At 66.6% G+C, this 16139-nt stretch overlaps 4 protein-coding genes across 4 annotated transcripts; 2 read left to right on the top strand and 2 right to left on the bottom strand.

Moving 5' to 3' along the window:
• Positions 1 to 16: 16 nt before the first annotated feature.
• On the bottom strand, positions 17 to 1240 carry CLDN3 (claudin 3). The gene has a single exon (XM_040532527.1). The coding sequence runs from the start codon at positions 1113 to 1115 to the stop codon at positions 471 to 473; it is 645 nt and encodes a 214-aa protein (XP_040388461.1). The 5' UTR covers positions 1116 to 1240; the 3' UTR covers positions 17 to 470.
• Positions 1241 to 4505: 3265 nt separating this feature from the next.
• LOC121057906 (claudin-3-like) lies at positions 4506 to 12672 on the top strand. Its single transcript, XM_040532658.1, has 2 exons — positions 4506 to 4642; positions 11731 to 12672. Exon 2 carries the CDS (start codon positions 11740 to 11742, stop codon positions 12382 to 12384), a length of 645 nt encoding a protein of 214 aa, XP_040388592.1. The 5' UTR covers positions 4506 to 4642; positions 11731 to 11739; the 3' UTR covers positions 12385 to 12672.
• LOC121057905 (claudin-4-like) lies at positions 8112 to 9726 on the top strand. Its single transcript, XM_040532657.1, has one exon. It carries the CDS (start codon positions 8172 to 8174, stop codon positions 8799 to 8801), a length of 630 nt encoding a protein of 209 aa, XP_040388591.1. The 5' UTR covers positions 8112 to 8171; the 3' UTR covers positions 8802 to 9726.
• Positions 12673 to 12957: 285 nt separating the features above from the next.
• On the bottom strand, positions 12958 to 15512 carry METTL27 (methyltransferase like 27). Its single transcript, XM_040532655.1, has 5 exons — positions 15382 to 15512; positions 15118 to 15246; positions 14899 to 15034; positions 14731 to 14823; positions 12958 to 14501 (listed from the first exon to the last, which is right to left on the bottom strand). The coding sequence occupies exons 1-5, from the start codon at positions 15487 to 15489 to the stop codon at positions 14263 to 14265; spliced, it is 705 nt and encodes a 234-aa protein (XP_040388589.1). The 5' UTR covers positions 15490 to 15512; the 3' UTR covers positions 12958 to 14262.
• Positions 15513 to 16139: the final 627 nt, after the last annotated feature.

Below are 16139 nucleotides of genomic sequence, written 5' to 3' on the forward strand. Positions count from 1 at the left end.
CCCAAGGACACGCGGCTACCAAAACAGGACACGTTTATTGACAAATGTAACTCGTACAGACCACGCGTAACAGGGAGAGAAGGCGCCTGGCCGGCGGGGGGGCCAGGGGGCCGGGGGCTGGCGGGGCAGGGCACGGGGGCACCGCCGCTTCCGCCTGGCGCTCATGCGAAGAGCTCTCCTGGCAACCCGAAACTGGCTCTGTTTACACGAAACCGTCTGTATTTACACAGCCGCCCGCCCGGCTCCCGCTCCCGCGGCCCAGCCCTGACCCCAGGACCTCTCCCGTCGCCCCCCCGATCGCCCCCCGCCTCTGCCCGCTCCCGCTGGGGTCGGGGCGCCGTCGGGGACAAGGTCTCTCCCCGGCCCGCGGGGCGGAGGGTCCCCGGCGGCGCCGGTCCCGCCGGATGGGGCTGGAGGTGGGGGTGCGGGTGGCCGAGCCCCTTGGGGGGCCGGGGTGGGGGCGCAGGGGCTCACACATAGTTCCTCTTGTCGTAGCTGGTGACGGCGGAGCGTGGGGCGGAGTAGGCCACCTTGCTGGGCGCGTACCTCTCATCTTTGGGGGGGCAGGAGCAGCAGAGCAGGGATCCCCCGAAGAGCAGCAGCGCGGCGGCCGCCCAGCCCACGTAGAGGGACGTGCCCAGCTCCCTCTTCTGCGCTTCGAGCACCAGCGGGTTGTAGAAATCCCGGATGATGGTGTTGGCCGACCAGGAGACGGGGATGAGGGTCATGATGCCGGAGAGCAGGAAGATGACGCCGGAGACGATGGTGATCTTGGCCTTGGTGGTCTCGTCCTCCACGCAGCGGGTGCACTGGGCGCCCACGATGGCCACCATCAGGCCCAGCACGGCCAGCACGATGGCCACCACCAGGAGGGCGCGGGCGGCCTGCAGGTCCTGCGGCAGCGCCAGCATGGAGTCGTACACCTTGCACTGCATCTGGCCCGTGCTCTGCACCACGCAGTTCATCCACAGCCCTTCCCAGATGATCTGCGCCGTCACGATGTTGTTGCCGATGAAGGCCGACACCCGCCACATGGGCAGCGCGCAGCAGATGATGCTGCACAGCCAGCCCAGCACCGACAGGGCCACCCCACCGATCTCCAGCCCCATAGACATGGTGTCCGGCTCAGCGCGCCCCAGGCAATGGCAGAAAGGAACCCACTGACCGAAACCACCCCGGGCTCCGCTCACCGCTGCAGCCTTGGGGATCAGCTTACACCTGGGTGCACCTGCGCTTATAAGGGCTGGCGGGGCCGGGGCCGGGCTGCGCTCGCTCAGCGCCCCGCCCGGGTGGGGTTTCAACCGCCGGACGCTCCTCGCCACTGGCTCGGTCGCAGCGTCCCACACCCTCCCCTTTGTTTGCAGAGATGGCGCTGGCGCAGGGGAGGGAGGGGGAGAAGCCACCTGAGATGGCCACTGCCAGCGGAGGCCTAGTTTCGGGGCGTGGGGCTGGATGGGTGCAATCTGCAGACCCCGGCGTGGCACCAGGAAGCCCGGACAAGGAGCTGGATGGGCTGCGGTGCACGTCCACGGGCTCTGTGTGCCAGCCCTGGTGCCCACCCTGCACCACGGTGCCGTTTGGGGAGCCCACGTCCACCACTGCTCCATCACAACCCTTCCTAAAGGCAGCAGGGCCTGGAAGTCCCTGGAAATCCCTCGGCTTTGTGCTTACACACTGCAGGTGGCCATGGCCAGATCCCGGCCCTGGCCCCTGCACCAGGCAGCATGACATGATACGGCACGGCACGGCATGGGTGGGAGCCGTCACTCCCGCAGCCCAGCCTCTTCAGCAGGGATGCTGTAGGTCACAGTCTGTTGTATTTCTGGAGCACCTTATCAGATCTCACGTTTAACATAGTGTCCAAAAGGAAGGGAGTTTATTTAAGATTACAGCCTTGTTGGGCTTTTTATCCGCTCGCAGATTGCCCCTTATCTCACTGTGGCTCAGCAAGAGCAGGGTGCACTCAGGCACCTTTGCATAACCGTGCAAAGTGCAGCCCCTTTGTCTTGCCACAATGCGCCCCATGTTGGCAGTCCCCATGCAGCCCCGACCCCACACAGCCCCCATCTCCACCCGTCCCCCCGTCCTGAGCCCCCGATCCCCCTTGTGCAACGTGGGACGTGCCGGGCTGGGTGTGCCCATGGGGATCCCTGGCCAGGTGATAAACCTCTTTACTCATCCTGCTCAAATGTTTTGTCCTTGAAGGAAGCAGACAGAGCACGTAACACTCTGGCAGCGTCACCCCATCCACCTGGCAGGCCTGGCTGAGTGGCAGCCGGCAACAGAAAAACAAGGCAGGCACGGGCCGGCTGCCCAGGCGTGGTCGCCCCATGAGCAGTCACATCCCGGGGGCCACTGTCCCCCAAAAGAACCACCCCAAGGCGGTGGGGTGCTGCTGTGCATGCGGCTCCCCCAGCCCTTGCATGGCTGTTTGACCAGAGTGCTACAGGTATTTCCAGCCCCCCCACCCCAGGAATGCGCTCGCCCCCCCCTCTGCAGCCGGACGCGCCGAGCGAGTGCCCGCGGGCTTGCTCCAGCCTGTTCCTGGCTGCTGCCGAGGGCTCCCCTACAACTCATTAACTACTCAAGAGCGCGGCGCGCAGCGGGTGCTGGCAGCCTTTGCCGCATCAGAGCCCCCCCTACTCCAGTACCCAGGACCCCAAAGGCAAGGGGCCCTGACCCAGCTGTTTCCCGCAGCACCCCGACACCCCCAGTCTGGCTGGGTCAGCTCCTGCCACCCCACGGCACCCCAGTGCCCCGTGCCTGTGTGCCTCTGTCACCGTGCTGTTGCCGTGGCACCCTGTGCCTGGCCTCCACCACCCCGTGGCACCCTGACACCCCTTATGCACCAGGGTCAGCCTGCCGCCCCACGGCACCCCACGGCGGGCTGGGGTTGGTGGCCGGGCCGGGTACCCGGGGCACTGGGGGGGTTCTGTGCAAGCAGCACGCAAGGGGGCTTGCACCTGGTGAGGTGCTGCTGGGCTGGGGGGGCCCGGCCCTCGTGGTGACAAAGCACGGCACAGACGGGCATGTCCCAGGGCAGGTGGCAGTGGTGACAGGGCTGGGGCACCCCGGGGACACACAGCCGGGTGCTGGCAGTGCAAACCTCTGCTGGCCGCGGCCCCGGCGTGCAGGGGCGCACAGGTGCAGGCTGCACGGGGGACAATGCACACACACCCAAACACACGCACCCCCTGCTGGCTGGGATGCACAGACACACGGCTGCACAGACAGACGGACACACAGAGGCAGACGGACAGACACAGACAGACAAAGGCGCGCACACACACACAGAGGGCCACACGGACAGACGGACGGACTCAGAGGTACACAAGCACACGCGCAGACAGACACGCACAGGTACACACACACAGAGAGGTGCAGACAGACAGACGCACAGGTGCACACACACAGACACATACAGGGACAGAATCACAAACACACCAACACTCAGATGTGCTCACATGGGTGCTTGCACACCTGTGCACATGCACAGCTACCCTCACAAGTGCGCACACCCACAGGGGAACGTGCCCCGGCCGCAGCCCTGGGTGCATGCGCCAGGCTGCGCAGGCACAACGGGGAGCAAAAGTACCCACAGACAGGTGCACGCACACACACACACACATGCGCATGCCGGCGGTGTGCGTGCGCAAACAAGCACCCAGCGGTGCACGCAAGGCTGCGCAGGTGCAGGGGAAACACCTAGGTCAGGGCCGTGGGGCAGGGGAATACCCCATGCAGAGCTGTGGGGCAGGGGCCACCGGGTCAGGACCGGGGTGACAGGTCCCCCGGCCCTGCAATCAGCCCCCACGCGCCGCGCTGCCTCCCCACCTCATCATCCCAAATTGCCCAAAGTACAGGCTGCGCTCGTGCTGCGCTGCCGGCCTGGGGCAGCGGCGGCTGCCTGACTCACGGCGGAGGAAGGGGCAAATCACCGGGGTTTCGGGGTGCCGGCCAGCCACACGCTTTGGGGTGCATTCCTGTGGCGAGGAATTTGGCTTGCTGGTGTTTAACCAAAACAGCCGAGGGGGCTGGCATCCCTGCGGGGTCCCAGATGTGCCTGAAGCCCCTCTTCTCTCCCCTTGCTGCTGGGAAGTGAGGGGGCGCATCACCCGCAGCAGGTCCCTGTGGTGGGAACAAGGGGGGGGGGGAACACATGGTGACATGGGGACAGAGGTGATCCCGAATGAAGGCCAGACTGAGGGGTGTGTGAGCATCGCCGTGGTGGTGGCCCTTCTCCACGAGCACCTACGGTGGCAGGGAGACAGCCACCACAGGTAGCCCAGGGGACCTGTCCCCATTCCTGTCCCCATGTGTATCTCGCACTGGGCAGGAGCTCCGGCTGCCCCAGGGCGGGTGACAGCAGGAGGTGACAGCAGGAGGTGACAGCAGAAACTGCCCCGGGCACTGCGGGGCTGCATCCCGCTCACGTGTGCGGTGCGGCCAGCGCGGGGCTTGGGGTGTTCCCCCTGGTTGTGGTCGCGGCGGGGCCGGCGCCTTCCCCCCCGGGGCAGCGGGGACGGGGCGGTGAGCGCTGCCTCGCCCGCTTATATTTCAGGCGCGGGGCTGCAGGATCTGCCCCGGCCAGGGCACACAGGCGTCCCATTGTTGAAGCCCCTTCGGCGGCGGCGGGGAGCAGGTAAGGCGGCTCCAGCATCAATGGCAGCTCTGTCTGGCGGCGGGGCGGGGACGGGGCTGCCGGCAGCGCGGCACACAGGGTGCCGGGGCTGCGGGGCACTGGCCGGCGGGGCCTGGCAGGGGGCTGGCAGCGCGCCCCAGCCACCCTAAATCTCAGCACACCTGGGACACCCCCAGCCCTATGGGCTCTGAGCGGTTCTTTGTCTTGCCCAGGCTTTGCTGAGGGCACAACCCCCCCCGAGCATCACCCGTGTGCGGACCCCCCCCCTTACACCTGCCGTGCTGCATCAGAGGTGTGCCCTTCCCAGGATGTGGCCGTCAGCTCACATGTCCCTTCGACTCGCCAGTGCTTTTGCCCATTTTTGGCTGCTTTTTTTGCTCAGTGAACGGATAGGGATTTTATTTTCTTGGCGACTAGGGACTGAAGGTCCTGTTTCTGGCAGCAGCTCCCTTGCACGGTGCTTTCCATGAGTGTCTGGGCTGTGCTGAGTTAATAAACCTTTGCTTTCAGGTAGGGCAAAACAACCTTAGTGTGCACATTTCAGTTGGTCAGGGGGTTTATGTCAGGCAAGAACTTTTTGGGAACATTGAGTCTCCAATGAGCGAGGCGGCGTGTGGGTAACTAATCCTTCGCCGCCCCGTGTGCGCCCTGGGGAGAGGCTGCTCAGCTCTGCGCCAGCTCCGCTGCAGCTCCCGGCCCTGCCCGGCTCCCCTCTGCCCGTCTTTTTGGGACCTCAAGGTATTTGTGGCGCTGGCGCGGTGAGGTCTTGCACTGGGAGCAAATGCAGGGGCAAGGGAGAGGGGGAATTGCCACCGTGACCCACACAGGGACATCTGCCAGCTCTGTCCCTGCAGGGTGTCCTCTGCCCGGCACAAGGTCAGGGACTGTGCCAGTCCCTCCGTGCCACCAGCGCTGAGCATTGCGGCGACTGCAGGTTTAATGCCTGGTCCCCTGTCCCTGCCCCAGGGTGGCCTCACGGGGATGTAGCACGTCTCTGTCCTGCCGCAGCAAGGGGGATCCACGGGGAGCGTTTTATGAGCCACAATGGGAGGTGAGCTCTGCCCTCTCCAAGCCTTTTGGGGTGCACTGGAGTGAGGACAGCAGCTCAGTCCCCCCTGACCAGCGAATCCCATGGGATTCGGGGCAAGGCAACCACACTCAGCTGGTGTCAGGCGAAACCCCAGGACGGACTGAGCACCCCATTTTGGTGTGGAGGAGTTCCCTGAAGTCCAGCTAGGCTGTGTCCCCAGTGGGGTGGCATCCTCTGGCGCAGTGTGAGGTGGGACGCTGCTGCAGGGGTCCGCTCCGCTGCTCCCCGCTGAGCCCTGTGTCCGTGTGTCCTGCTGGCCTCCGCGGCAGTGCTGGGGACACGGCGCCAGCTGTGTTGGCTGGGGGACATGGGGGAGGGCACGAGGGCTGTTTCTTGGTGACAGACACCATTTTGAGGACATGTCGCATTCTGGCTTTAATTACAGTAATCAGCTGTCAAATGGGCACGCTGGCGCCTGCTTTGGCTCCGAGGGTGAGGGCGAGCTGCCCTGTGCCTGTCTCAGCGCAGGCGCTGGATGCGCTGCGCGTGGCAATGTCCCGCTCCCCACCTTGCCATTTGTCCCCAGCCCGGAGGCACCTGTGGGACACAGCCCACACGGGCCGAGGTTGTGCTATGGAAGTGTGTACACGCATGTGTGCGCGCTTGCCTCCAACCCCAAATGATGGTGTGGTTAGAGCAGCCGGCTGGGCAGCAAAGCCACATCCAGCCTGGGGCAGGATTTGGCCCTGGTGCTGCATCCCTGGAAGGGTGCCCCGGCCGGGGGATGCTCTGGTCCCTGCCGCCGCCCCCGCTGATTAAAGGGAGCCCTGACCACAGCGCTCGGCCCTTTGGCTCGAGGGTGGGCACGCTGGTATGCCAGCAATGTGGGTGCTCCAGATGGACAGACGGACACGGGAGCACCCCGGCATCCGGGTGGCTCCCCTGAAACAGCACACGGATCGGACAGGGGGCTCTGCAGCAAGACCCAAGTGTCCCTGAGTGCCTGAGCTCTGCCCTGCCTGCATGGACACCTGTGTCCCCAGCCACAGTGCTGGTGGCATCCTCGTGGCACCAGCCTGCATGGACCACCAGGCTGCTGTCACCTCCCTGCCACAGCCACGGCTCGTCCCATCGTGAGTTGGGCTGTGCGTTAGAGCAGGAGCCTTCTCTGTACAAATGCCCGGAGATGCCCCAGCATGGTCAGAAGTGGCTCAAGAACCCGTCATGCCGAACAATTAGCACAAGCAATTATATCATATCAGCAAGCCACCATCCCACTTCTTGGCAGGTTGGAGGATGCAGCACCTGGTGGGGGCTGGCTCTTCCCCCCCCCCCCCCCGCAGCCCCACGGGGCTTTCCTGATACCTTATCCACGCGGTGCCTGCGTGCTTGGAAAAACAAAGATAGTCTCAGGCCCTGTTATCTCTCCCAGAGATTAAGCTGGAGAGGGAACAGTGCACTGCCTGTCTGTCTGTCCTTGCGGGCTGTCTGGCTTCAGGCTGTGCCTCTGCACAAGATGGGGGGGCTTTGGAGGGGGCAGGCAGGAGACGTGCACAGGGGCTGGGGGATTAAAAGGGGAGAGGTCGGGCAGAGCCCAAAGTATTGGTGTCCGCCGGTGGAAATGCCCCCAGCACCATGTGGCCTGCTGTGCTCAGCACCCCGGTCCCCACTCGGTGCCACCGTGGCACCGGGGCACTTTGAGGTGGTTGCAGAATGATGCTGGCATCTTGGTACCGTGTGCCTGGTCCAGCTAAGCCCAGGCTGGGGCTGGGGGCTGCCATGTGAATGCTGGCTGCGGGGACGGTGATCAGGGCTTTGGGGTCTGTCCCTTGCCTCGCCCCAGGCAGCGCCATCTCTGCTCCGTGGCAAGCCGGCAGCAGCTCCGACCGGTTTGTGGGTCTTGGCGGCGGGCGGCGGCACCTCCTGCCTGAGGCCAAATGGAGGGATGGGAAGCGCTCGTCAGACGCCAAGGAACAAACAAGAGCCGCTTGTGCCCTGCCCGGCGCGGAGCCCAGCAGCAGGGCTGGCACAGCTGCTGCTCCCTGGCATGGGGCCTATGGCAGACGGGGCAGGAGCAGCCACTGGGGGGAAACTGGGGCACAGAAGCGTGGAGGCATCCATCCAGGTCATGGAGAAGAAGGGTCTGGGAGTGACGGCAGAGAAATCCCCATCCCGGATGCTGCCTATTCCCCTACAGCACCCCAGGCTGAGCTGCAGGGCCTGCCCTGGCCCTACCTGGGCATCTCCCTGTCTGCCCACGGGCAACATGTGGCCGCAATCCTGCACCTGGGTGGCCTCATCCTGGCCACCGTGGGAGCAGCAGGGATATTAGGTGTCATGGCTGTGGGAGAAATGCAAGCAGAGGAATCCCGGGAAACTGGTTTTACCCCTTCGTCCGGTGCTGGCGGGATGGCTCCTCCCTCGGCGAGGGCATATAACGCCCGCCATGGTCCCGGCGGGCGGCACTGCGCGGCGGCTGCAGGCACACGCCGGCGAGCGATGGCCTCCATGGGGCTGCAGGTGCTGGGCATCGCCCTCTCCGTCATCGGCTGGCTGGCCTCCATCCTCTGCTGCGCGCTGCCCATGTGGCGGGAGACGGCCTTTGTGGGCAACAACATCGTGGTGGCGCAGATCATCTGGGAAGGGCTGTGGATGAACTGCGTGGTGCAGAGCACGGGCCAGATGCAGTGCCGGGTGTACGACTCCCTACTGGCGCTGCCGCAGGACCTGCAGGCCGCCCGCGCGCTGGTGGTGGTGGCCATCGTGCTGGCCGTGCTGGGCACCCTGCTCGCCGTCGCTGGCGGCAAGTGCACCAACTGCGTGGAGGACGAGACCGCCAAGGCCAAGGTCATGATCCTCTCCGGTGTCACCTTCATCATCGCCGGCGTGCTGATCCTCATCCCCATCTCCTGGTCGGCCAACTCCATCATCCGAGACTTCTACAACCCTCTTGTCGCCGAGTCCCAGAAGCGGGACCTGGGCTCGTCCCTCTATGTGGGCTGGGCTGCCTCTGCGCTGCTGCTGCTGGGGGGGGGCATCCTGTGCTGCACCTGCCCGCCGCGGGGCGAGAAGCCCTACTCTGCCAAGTACACGGCGTCCCGCTCGCTGCCGGCCAGCAACTACGTCTAGGAGCCGCTCCCCGCGCCCCGCATGCGCCCTGGCGCCTCTCCCACCCGGACCCACCGCTGCCCCGCTGCGCCCACCCAGGCGCCACGGGTGAATCCTTGGGGGGGATGCCCCCAGGGCATCCCACGGCCCCACGGGGGGGCTGGGTTGGGGCCGGGTGCCGGGGCTGTGCGGAGGGGCCGGTGTGAGGGAGGGCAGACAGAACCGCCTTTGTTCGCCTGTGGATTGAAGCTGGTTCTTTAATCCCGTCCCGGACGGGGAACAAAACGCTGCTGTCCTGGCTGCCTGCCCCGCTCCCCCCCGCGGCTCGGGGGCACCCGCAGCATCTCCTTGGTGAAGGAGCCCCGGCTGCCGGTATTGGGGTGTGCCGCGTCGTGGCACGGCCCTGAGCGCTGCGGGGTGCCCGTCCCGCAGGTGACACATGGCTCCGCGCCCTGCGCGGCTCTGGCCGGGGGACTCGCCCAAACGCTGCTGCGGAGGCTGGGAAAACCCCAGGACGTGTCCTTAGGTCACCACGGGGCAGTGGGGACAACAAACCTGTCTCACGTGGTCAGGGGACGTGGTGGTTCAGCAAACCCCGGCACAGTCTTGAGGGGTGGCTGGGGTGCTCTTACCCCCTGTGCCTTGTAGTTTTACTTTGACCTACTTTTGGCATTTTTGCGTAGCTCTATGCGCGTGGAATTTCTCTCGGCAGCTCCCCGGGGCGCGGGCATCATTATCCTGGGAGTGGGAAGGCAGCGGCCGGGCTGGGAGAACCGGTCGGGGAGGCGGGACGGGAGCAGGCGGTGCGCGGGGCTCTGCACCGGGCTTCTCACCCCCGCCGCGGGGCAGGAGCCGGGGCGGCCCGGGGGGGCTCACGGTGCCCCCGGCTGTGGCAGCGCCTGTTCCTGTGTCGCAGCCATCCCACATTAAACGGCAGCTGCTCGGACCCCGCTGTGCTCCGTTGTCTTTATCCTCTGGCCTCAGTGGCAGGGCAGCCTGCGGGGCCTCCGCTGCGGACCCCACATTTGGAGAACACTAGCCTCAAACACCCCAAAAGCTGCTCTCTGGAGGGCCAGCACCAGCCTCCCGCAGGCTGGGGCCTGGGGCCAGCCTCTCTCTTCGCCCCTGGTCCAGCCTTGGCCTCCCTGCCGCGGCCGTGCTCCCCTCCTGGGCCACCGGGGGACCCCTGGAGGTGACAGCGGGTGCCTCGAAGGTGAGATGCCTTCACGGCGCCAGGCGTGGTGGCGGGGCCGCCCCATGCTATCGCAGGGCCCCAGGCATCGGGAACGGCACCGGGCGCTGCTCCTGCCCGACCGGCCGCGCCGAGCAGGAAAGAGGTGGCAGGCGCCAGCTGGGACGTGGGACGGCGGGAGGGGTGCGCTGGCACTGCCCCGTGCCCTGGGGCCACCCGAGAGCACCTGGGGCCAGCGTGGGTGACACCGGGTGTTTTGCCTGTTTGTCTTCCAGCATTGAAACCGTGCCGGTGCGTGGCTGGCCTGTGGCCAGCCCTGGGAATGTCCTGTGTGTGCACCCCGGGGTATATGGGGACAACACGTGCTGCCCACCATGGGGACTCCTGAGCTGTGGGGTTCTGGGTGCTCCTTGGGTTTGGAGGCTTTGAGAGCTCCTGGTTCGTGCCCATCCTTTGCTGGGAGGGGGGATGGAAGTGGGGAGCTGAACTCTCCCACAGAGCTGGGAAAGGCGGTGGATGGGCAGGAATGGGAGCGCGATGGTTGCCGTGAGTCCCTGGTGCAGACATCCACAGTGATGGTGACACTTGCTGGAGCAGCCCCACCAGCCTGGGACCCGCTGGCTGCAGAGGACACCTAGGATGGCTTCCCATCATCCCAACCCCTGGCCTCTTCCATTTTCTGGGAGAAAGGGACTTTATTTTCGGCCCAAAGGGCCTAACGCAGAGCCCCAGCTCGGCCAGGCGCCTGCCACAGCAGGGGTGCCAATGGGTGAGAGGTGCCGGGGAAGGACGGAAGCACAGCTGTGCAGGAGAGGCCGCAGAAACCGAAACCAGGACTGGAGAAACTGCGGTGAAACCTGCAACAACCTAAGGGTGTGCCAGGCACAGCCGATACCTGCTGCCACGCCGGGACCATAAAAACTCGGCTGCTCCCGGCCGCCAAGCGCGGGTCCCGGCCCCTGGCGGGGAGGTGCAGGCAGCCGGGGTCTGCTCCGCGTGGGGCCAAGCAGAGATTTGGGATGAGCCCAGGGACCATGGCATGGTGCAGCGGTCGGTGCCCTTGTTGTCCCCCCATCCAGGGAGCAGCAGCCCCTGTATCCAGCTGTCCACAGTGCCCCACTCTGTAGTCAGCTGTGAGGGTTTGACCAGCCCCGGTTCATCCCTGGGCTCCCTGTGCTGCTTGTCTGGAGGAAAAGGAGCCGGTATCTCTGAAAGTGCTGAGCCCTGCAGTCGGTATCAGAGGCAGACCTGGGCTCGCGCCCATTCCCAGCGCCCCAGACAGGAAGCCCCAGGTCCAAAGGGGCAGAGTGTGCCGAGGGCAGAGTGAAGCCTGTAGGAGCTGGCAGGGCCGGGAGGCGATGGGGCAGAGCCCGGCGCAGCTGTGGGGTGGAAGCCCTGCCCTGATGGGCACAGCGAGCCCCTGTCCTGCTCTCCAAAAGCCTTCCTCCCCATAACGTGCCCTGCACTGGCATGGTTCAGCTGGGATGGGGCAACCACACACGACTGCCTTGTGCTGTGGGGACATTTTGGGTGAAAACATGACTTGTCTGGGCTCCTGCAGCTCAGTCTCCTCACGGCAGTATGTGCGCCTGTGCTGCTCTGCAGCAACGCTCCATGCAGCACGTGTGTCCCCGTGCTGGCCTGCAGCCGTCCCCATGTGGACGGGAGCAGGATGCACCCAGCCCGAAGGCATCACCCTTCCGAGCGCCAGCCCGGCTCTGGAACCCCGCATGTGATGGCTCTGCCCTGTCCCCGCAGGTGCTGGCGATGGCGACGATGACGATGCAGCTGGGCGGGCTGGTGCTGGCCGTGCTGGGCTGGCTGGGCTCCATTCTCACCTGTGCCCTGCCCATGTGGAAGGTGACGGCCTTCATCGGCTACAACATCGTGGTGGCCCAGGTCTTCTGGGAAGGGCTGTGGATGAACTGCGTGTATGAGAGCACGGGGCAGATGCAGTGCAAGGTCTACGACTCCCTGCTGGACCTCACCTCCGACCTGCAAGCCGCCCGCGCCCTGGTGGTCACCTCCATCATCGTGGCCTTCTTCGCCCTCCTCACTGCCATTTCGGGTGCCGACTGCACCCGCTGTGTGGAGGACAAGAACTCCAAGACGCGCGTCTCCATAGTGGCAGGTGCCATCTTCGTCCTGGCTGGCATTGTGCTGCTCATCCCCGTGTCCTGGTCCGCCAACAGCATCGTCACCAACTTCTACAACCCCATGGTGCCCGAGGCCCTGAAGAGAGAGCTGGGGGCTGCCCTCTACATCGGCTGGGCCTCCAGTGCCCTCCAGCTCTTTGGCGGGGGCATCCTGTGCTGCTCAGGGCCCCCATCCCAGCGGGATCACTACCCCAAGAAGTACCGAGCGGTGAAGAGCTGCAGCCCCATGGGCTACCCCATGAAAGACTATGTGTGAGCTGCCTGCCCTGGGCGCCAGCCCGTGGGGACAGGCCCGCCGTCCCCAGCCTGCCCACATCCAGCCCATGCGCCCTGTTCCCACAATGGCTGCCTCCCCATCCTGGCCCCCCTGGCGCTTTGCCCTGCCCGCAGGCTGTGACAACGTGTGGCCCCATCCCGCTGCCAGCCCTGCTCCCCTCGGGTGAGGGTATGGATCCTGCCCACTGCCCCCAGGACGCAGGCAGGGGCTATGTTCGTGCTGGGTGCTGCTGCCAGCTCCCAGCCCCCATAAAGGTCTCGGTGACACCGAAGCTGCCTGGGCTCATTTTGAAGCTGCGTTGTGGGGGGACGGTGACAATTTCCATGGCTCTTGCACCCCTGCAGCCAGCTCGGGGAGGGGCTGTCCTGGCACACTCCCACATCCCCGTGAGGATGCAGCAGTTGCCAGCCAGGGTGCTCCCCATGCAGGAGCAGGGAAACTGAGGCAGGAAGAGGGGTGGGCCCAAATCCCCCCCCCCCCCCAGCTCCTGGCCACCCTCCCCACCCCACAGGACGGCCGGTGGCCCTGCACGAGGGAATAACACGCCCCAAATATGCAGCACAGGCAGGGTTTATTTGACAGCCAAGCATCGGATGGGGGCAGCCACGGCCCCTTCGTCAGGGCAGCACTGGGGACAAAGGGACAGTGCCTGTAACACAGAGGGGAGGTGGGAACCACAACACCAGGACACGGGGGGACAATGCAGACCAGCCAGGAGGGGTGACAAGTGCCCATTTTTACAGCGGGTATTGCGGTCCTCAAAACACATTCAGCGCACCCAGCCCGGGGTGCTCGGCTGTCCCCAAAGCCCTGGGACAGGGGCGAGGGCTCACAGGGCTTAGCCCCCAGTTTGGTTGCACCGGGATGGGCACTGAGCGCTGGATACGACCAGAGCCCAGCGCGGACCGCAGGGCTGCCACCTCCCAAGGGGGCTGAGCTCCAGGGAGGAAGGAGATCACCCGATCCCCACATCCATGGGAATGGGACAAGCAGCAACAGGTCTGGGGAAGGAAGAAAGAAAGATCCCAGCAAGAGATTTGGGTAAAAAAACTTCCCAAGGAAGGACTGGAGGAGGAAGGGGTGGAGGCACCATCACAAGGGGCTTGGGGAACAGGACGGGCAGGAGATGCCAGGGCGGCTCCTGGGTGGGGAGCAGCCACCAACTCCTGAGGTCTCTTCCAGGTTCATTTCCCACCCAGACCATTAACTACAAAGCCATAGGAAAATGAGAGCTTAAGCAGGGATGAAAGGCTGATGTGGTGCTCGGAAAGCTTCTCCAGCTGGGCGTTGTGCTGGCACAGCTGCTCCGGGTTCAGACGGGGCTCCGGCACCTTGGGGCACACTGGGTTAGCTCCTGGGGGGGGGATAAACAGGGGGACAGCAGGATGTGGTGATGGGGACCCATCAGCAACAGTCCCCAGGCAGAGGCCTGGGGTCTGGAGCAGGGAAGATGAAGAAGGATCCAGATTTTGACAATGGCCATGTGGGAGGCGGGCACGGTGGGGAGGAGACAGCCCAGACAGGAGGTGGCTCTGCCCAGTCAGATGGAGCTGCAAGATGTCCCAAAGAGCTGCGAGATGGGACAGCAAGGACAAGGACCAAGGCACCTGAATGTCAGGGCTAACGGGGGTGCCCATAAGACCCCGATGAAACCTGGAGACCCTCCCCGAGCTGAGGAGCAGGTCCCCAGGGCTCAGACCCGAGGGGAGGAGATGGGGAAGGGAATGGGGAAGTTCAGGCTCTGAAAGTGCTGCTGTGTGGGAAGGGGGTGGCATGGCTGCACGGGGCAGGGGACATGCAGGGTGACATCGTGCAGGGCACCAGGCTCAGCCCCCTTCCCCGGCGCCGTTTCAGCTCTCAGCCCTCCTCGAGAGGTGGGACGGGGCACTTGCGATAGATGTAGACCACGCCGGAGATGTAGCCAGTGCCCTGGACGCTCTCCTCCTCCTCGGTGGCCCTCTCCCAGCGCTCCACCTCCTGGGCCAGGACCTTCTGCCAGGCCCCCTGCTGCTCCAGCTGCTGCAGCGCTGCCTCCAGCTCCGCCTTGTAGCGCAGGTTCGAGGGGTTGCTCCTGGTGGTCAGGCACAGGAAGCCCCCTGCCCGGACAGGGGACGGGGTGACGGGGCCCCCGCTGTGCCGTGTCACCCGAGGGTGGCAGCGGGCCACAAGTGCCACTGCCCCGACCCCTGGCTTGGACCCAGCTGGCCGGGCCGCCAGCGTGTGACCCCGTGCCCGTGGGGACAAGGCCACGTCCCGGCCTGCCCGTACCCGTACCCGGGCGGGGTACCCGTCCCATGGGGACCACATCCCATGGGGCCGCCTCACCTGGCTTGGTGACACGCAGCAGCTCCGGCAGCGCTGAGCACGGCACCTGCCCCTCGCCGAGGGCCCCCACTACTGTCACCGCGTCGTAGTGCTCTGCGGGAGCCCCGTGTCACCGGCCCCGCGGGGACCCATGGCAGCCCCCGCCGCCCCCCCGGTGCCGGCCGTTACCTGCGGGCCCGGGCAGCGGCTCCCGGCCCAGCACGCAGCGCTGCAGCTGCCGGTACAGCCCCGTGCCCCGCGCCCGCTCCAGCATCCCCGCGCTGCCGTCCACGCCGTGCAGGCAGCCGAACCCGCGGCGCTGCAGCTGCGGGGATGGACGGGCGGCGCCGTTACCCCGCGGCCTCCGGGCCTCCCGCTCCTCCCGTCCCGTCCCGTCCCGTCCCGTACCTCCCGCGCTACGAGCCCGGTGCCGCAGCCCACGTCCAGCACCCGCGCCCCGGCGGGCGGCGCGGGGAAGGCGAAGGCGAGCGAGGCGGCGGCCAGGTGCGGCGCCCGGTACTCCAGCGCGGCCACATCCTGCGGGACGGGGCGGTCAGCGGGGCGGCCGGCGGGGCGCCGGGGGGAACCGGTCCCGGTGCCGAGGAGGTGCCGGTGCCGGTGCCGGGCTGTTCCCGGTGCCGGGGGGTCCCGGCGGGTCCCGACGCCCCGCACCTGCTCGTAGCGGCCGGCCCAGCCGTCGTACCGCCGCAGCAGCTCGGGCAGCGCCGCGCCGCCGTGCACGGCCCGGACGCGCTCCCGCACCCCCGCCGGCGGCAGCATCGCCCCGCCCCGCGCCGCGCCGCCCCGCCCCGCGCCGCCATTGGCTCCGCGCCCCGCCCCGGGCACGCCCCCATCCCCCTATTGGTCCCGCGAGCGGCGGAGGACACGCCCCCCCGCGCTCCATTGGCTGCCGCCGCCGCGCCGGTGTTCGGGCGGGAGCCGCGGGGTGGGAGCGAGCGGCACGGGAGGACGCGGAGCGCGCCCGGCGGGGGGCAGCCGGCACCCGGGGGGGCAGCGGGCAGGGGGACACCGAGCCCCAGGGAGGTGACATCGCGTGTCCCGTGGAGGTGACACCCGGCGCCCCATGGGGGTGACACCCAGCACCCCGTGGAGGCGACACCCAGCGCCCCAGGGTCGCCAGGTGCCGATGTCACCGCAGTGCCACCGGGCCTGTCCCAGCCGCCGCTGCAGGTCGGCCGCTCCGCCGTGGCAGCGCCCTGCTGCCCCCGTGCCTCGCTGTGTCCCGGGCATGATGGCCGCTCCCTGCACAGGTCACCTCCCGCCCTGCCACTCGTCACCTCCCCACATGTCCCAGTGCTGCGCCGTCACCTCCGCGCCTGCATCTGCATCTTCGGCTCACCTGCAGCGCCGCGTCCGCTGCCACCACCTGCTCCCGTCCTGAGCCACCGCAGGCGCAGGTGACATCCTGG

This window comes from Cygnus olor, chromosome 20 (assembly GCF_009769625.2).
Source record: "Cygnus olor isolate bCygOlo1 chromosome 20, bCygOlo1.pri.v2, whole genome shotgun sequence".
In the NCBI taxonomy this organism is placed as follows: domain Eukaryota; kingdom Metazoa; phylum Chordata; class Aves; order Anseriformes; family Anatidae; genus Cygnus; species Cygnus olor.

Coding starts and splice junctions, on each gene's coding strand:
- LOC121057906 (XM_040532658.1), top strand. CDS start 11,740: ATGGCGACGATGACGATGCAGCTGGGCGGGCTGGTGCTGGCCGTGCTG.
- LOC121057905 (XM_040532657.1), top strand. CDS start 8,172: ATGGCCTCCATGGGGCTGCAGGTGCTGGGCATCGCCCTCTCCGTCATC.
- METTL27 (XM_040532655.1), bottom strand. CDS start 15,489: ATGCTGCCGCCGGCGGGGGTGCGGGAGCGCGTCCGGGCCGTGCACGGC. Junction 14,824..14,898: donor GCCGCTGCCCGGGCCCGCAG/GTAACGGCCGGC, acceptor GGGCTCCCGCAG/AGCACTACGACGCGGTGACA. Junction 14,502..14,730: donor GCTGCGTGTCACCAAGCCAG/GTGAGGCGGCCC, acceptor CTGTCCGGGCAG/GGGGCTTCCTGTGCCTGACC.
- CLDN3 (XM_040532527.1), bottom strand. CDS start 1,115: ATGTCTATGGGGCTGGAGATCGGTGGGGTGGCCCTGTCGGTGCTGGGC.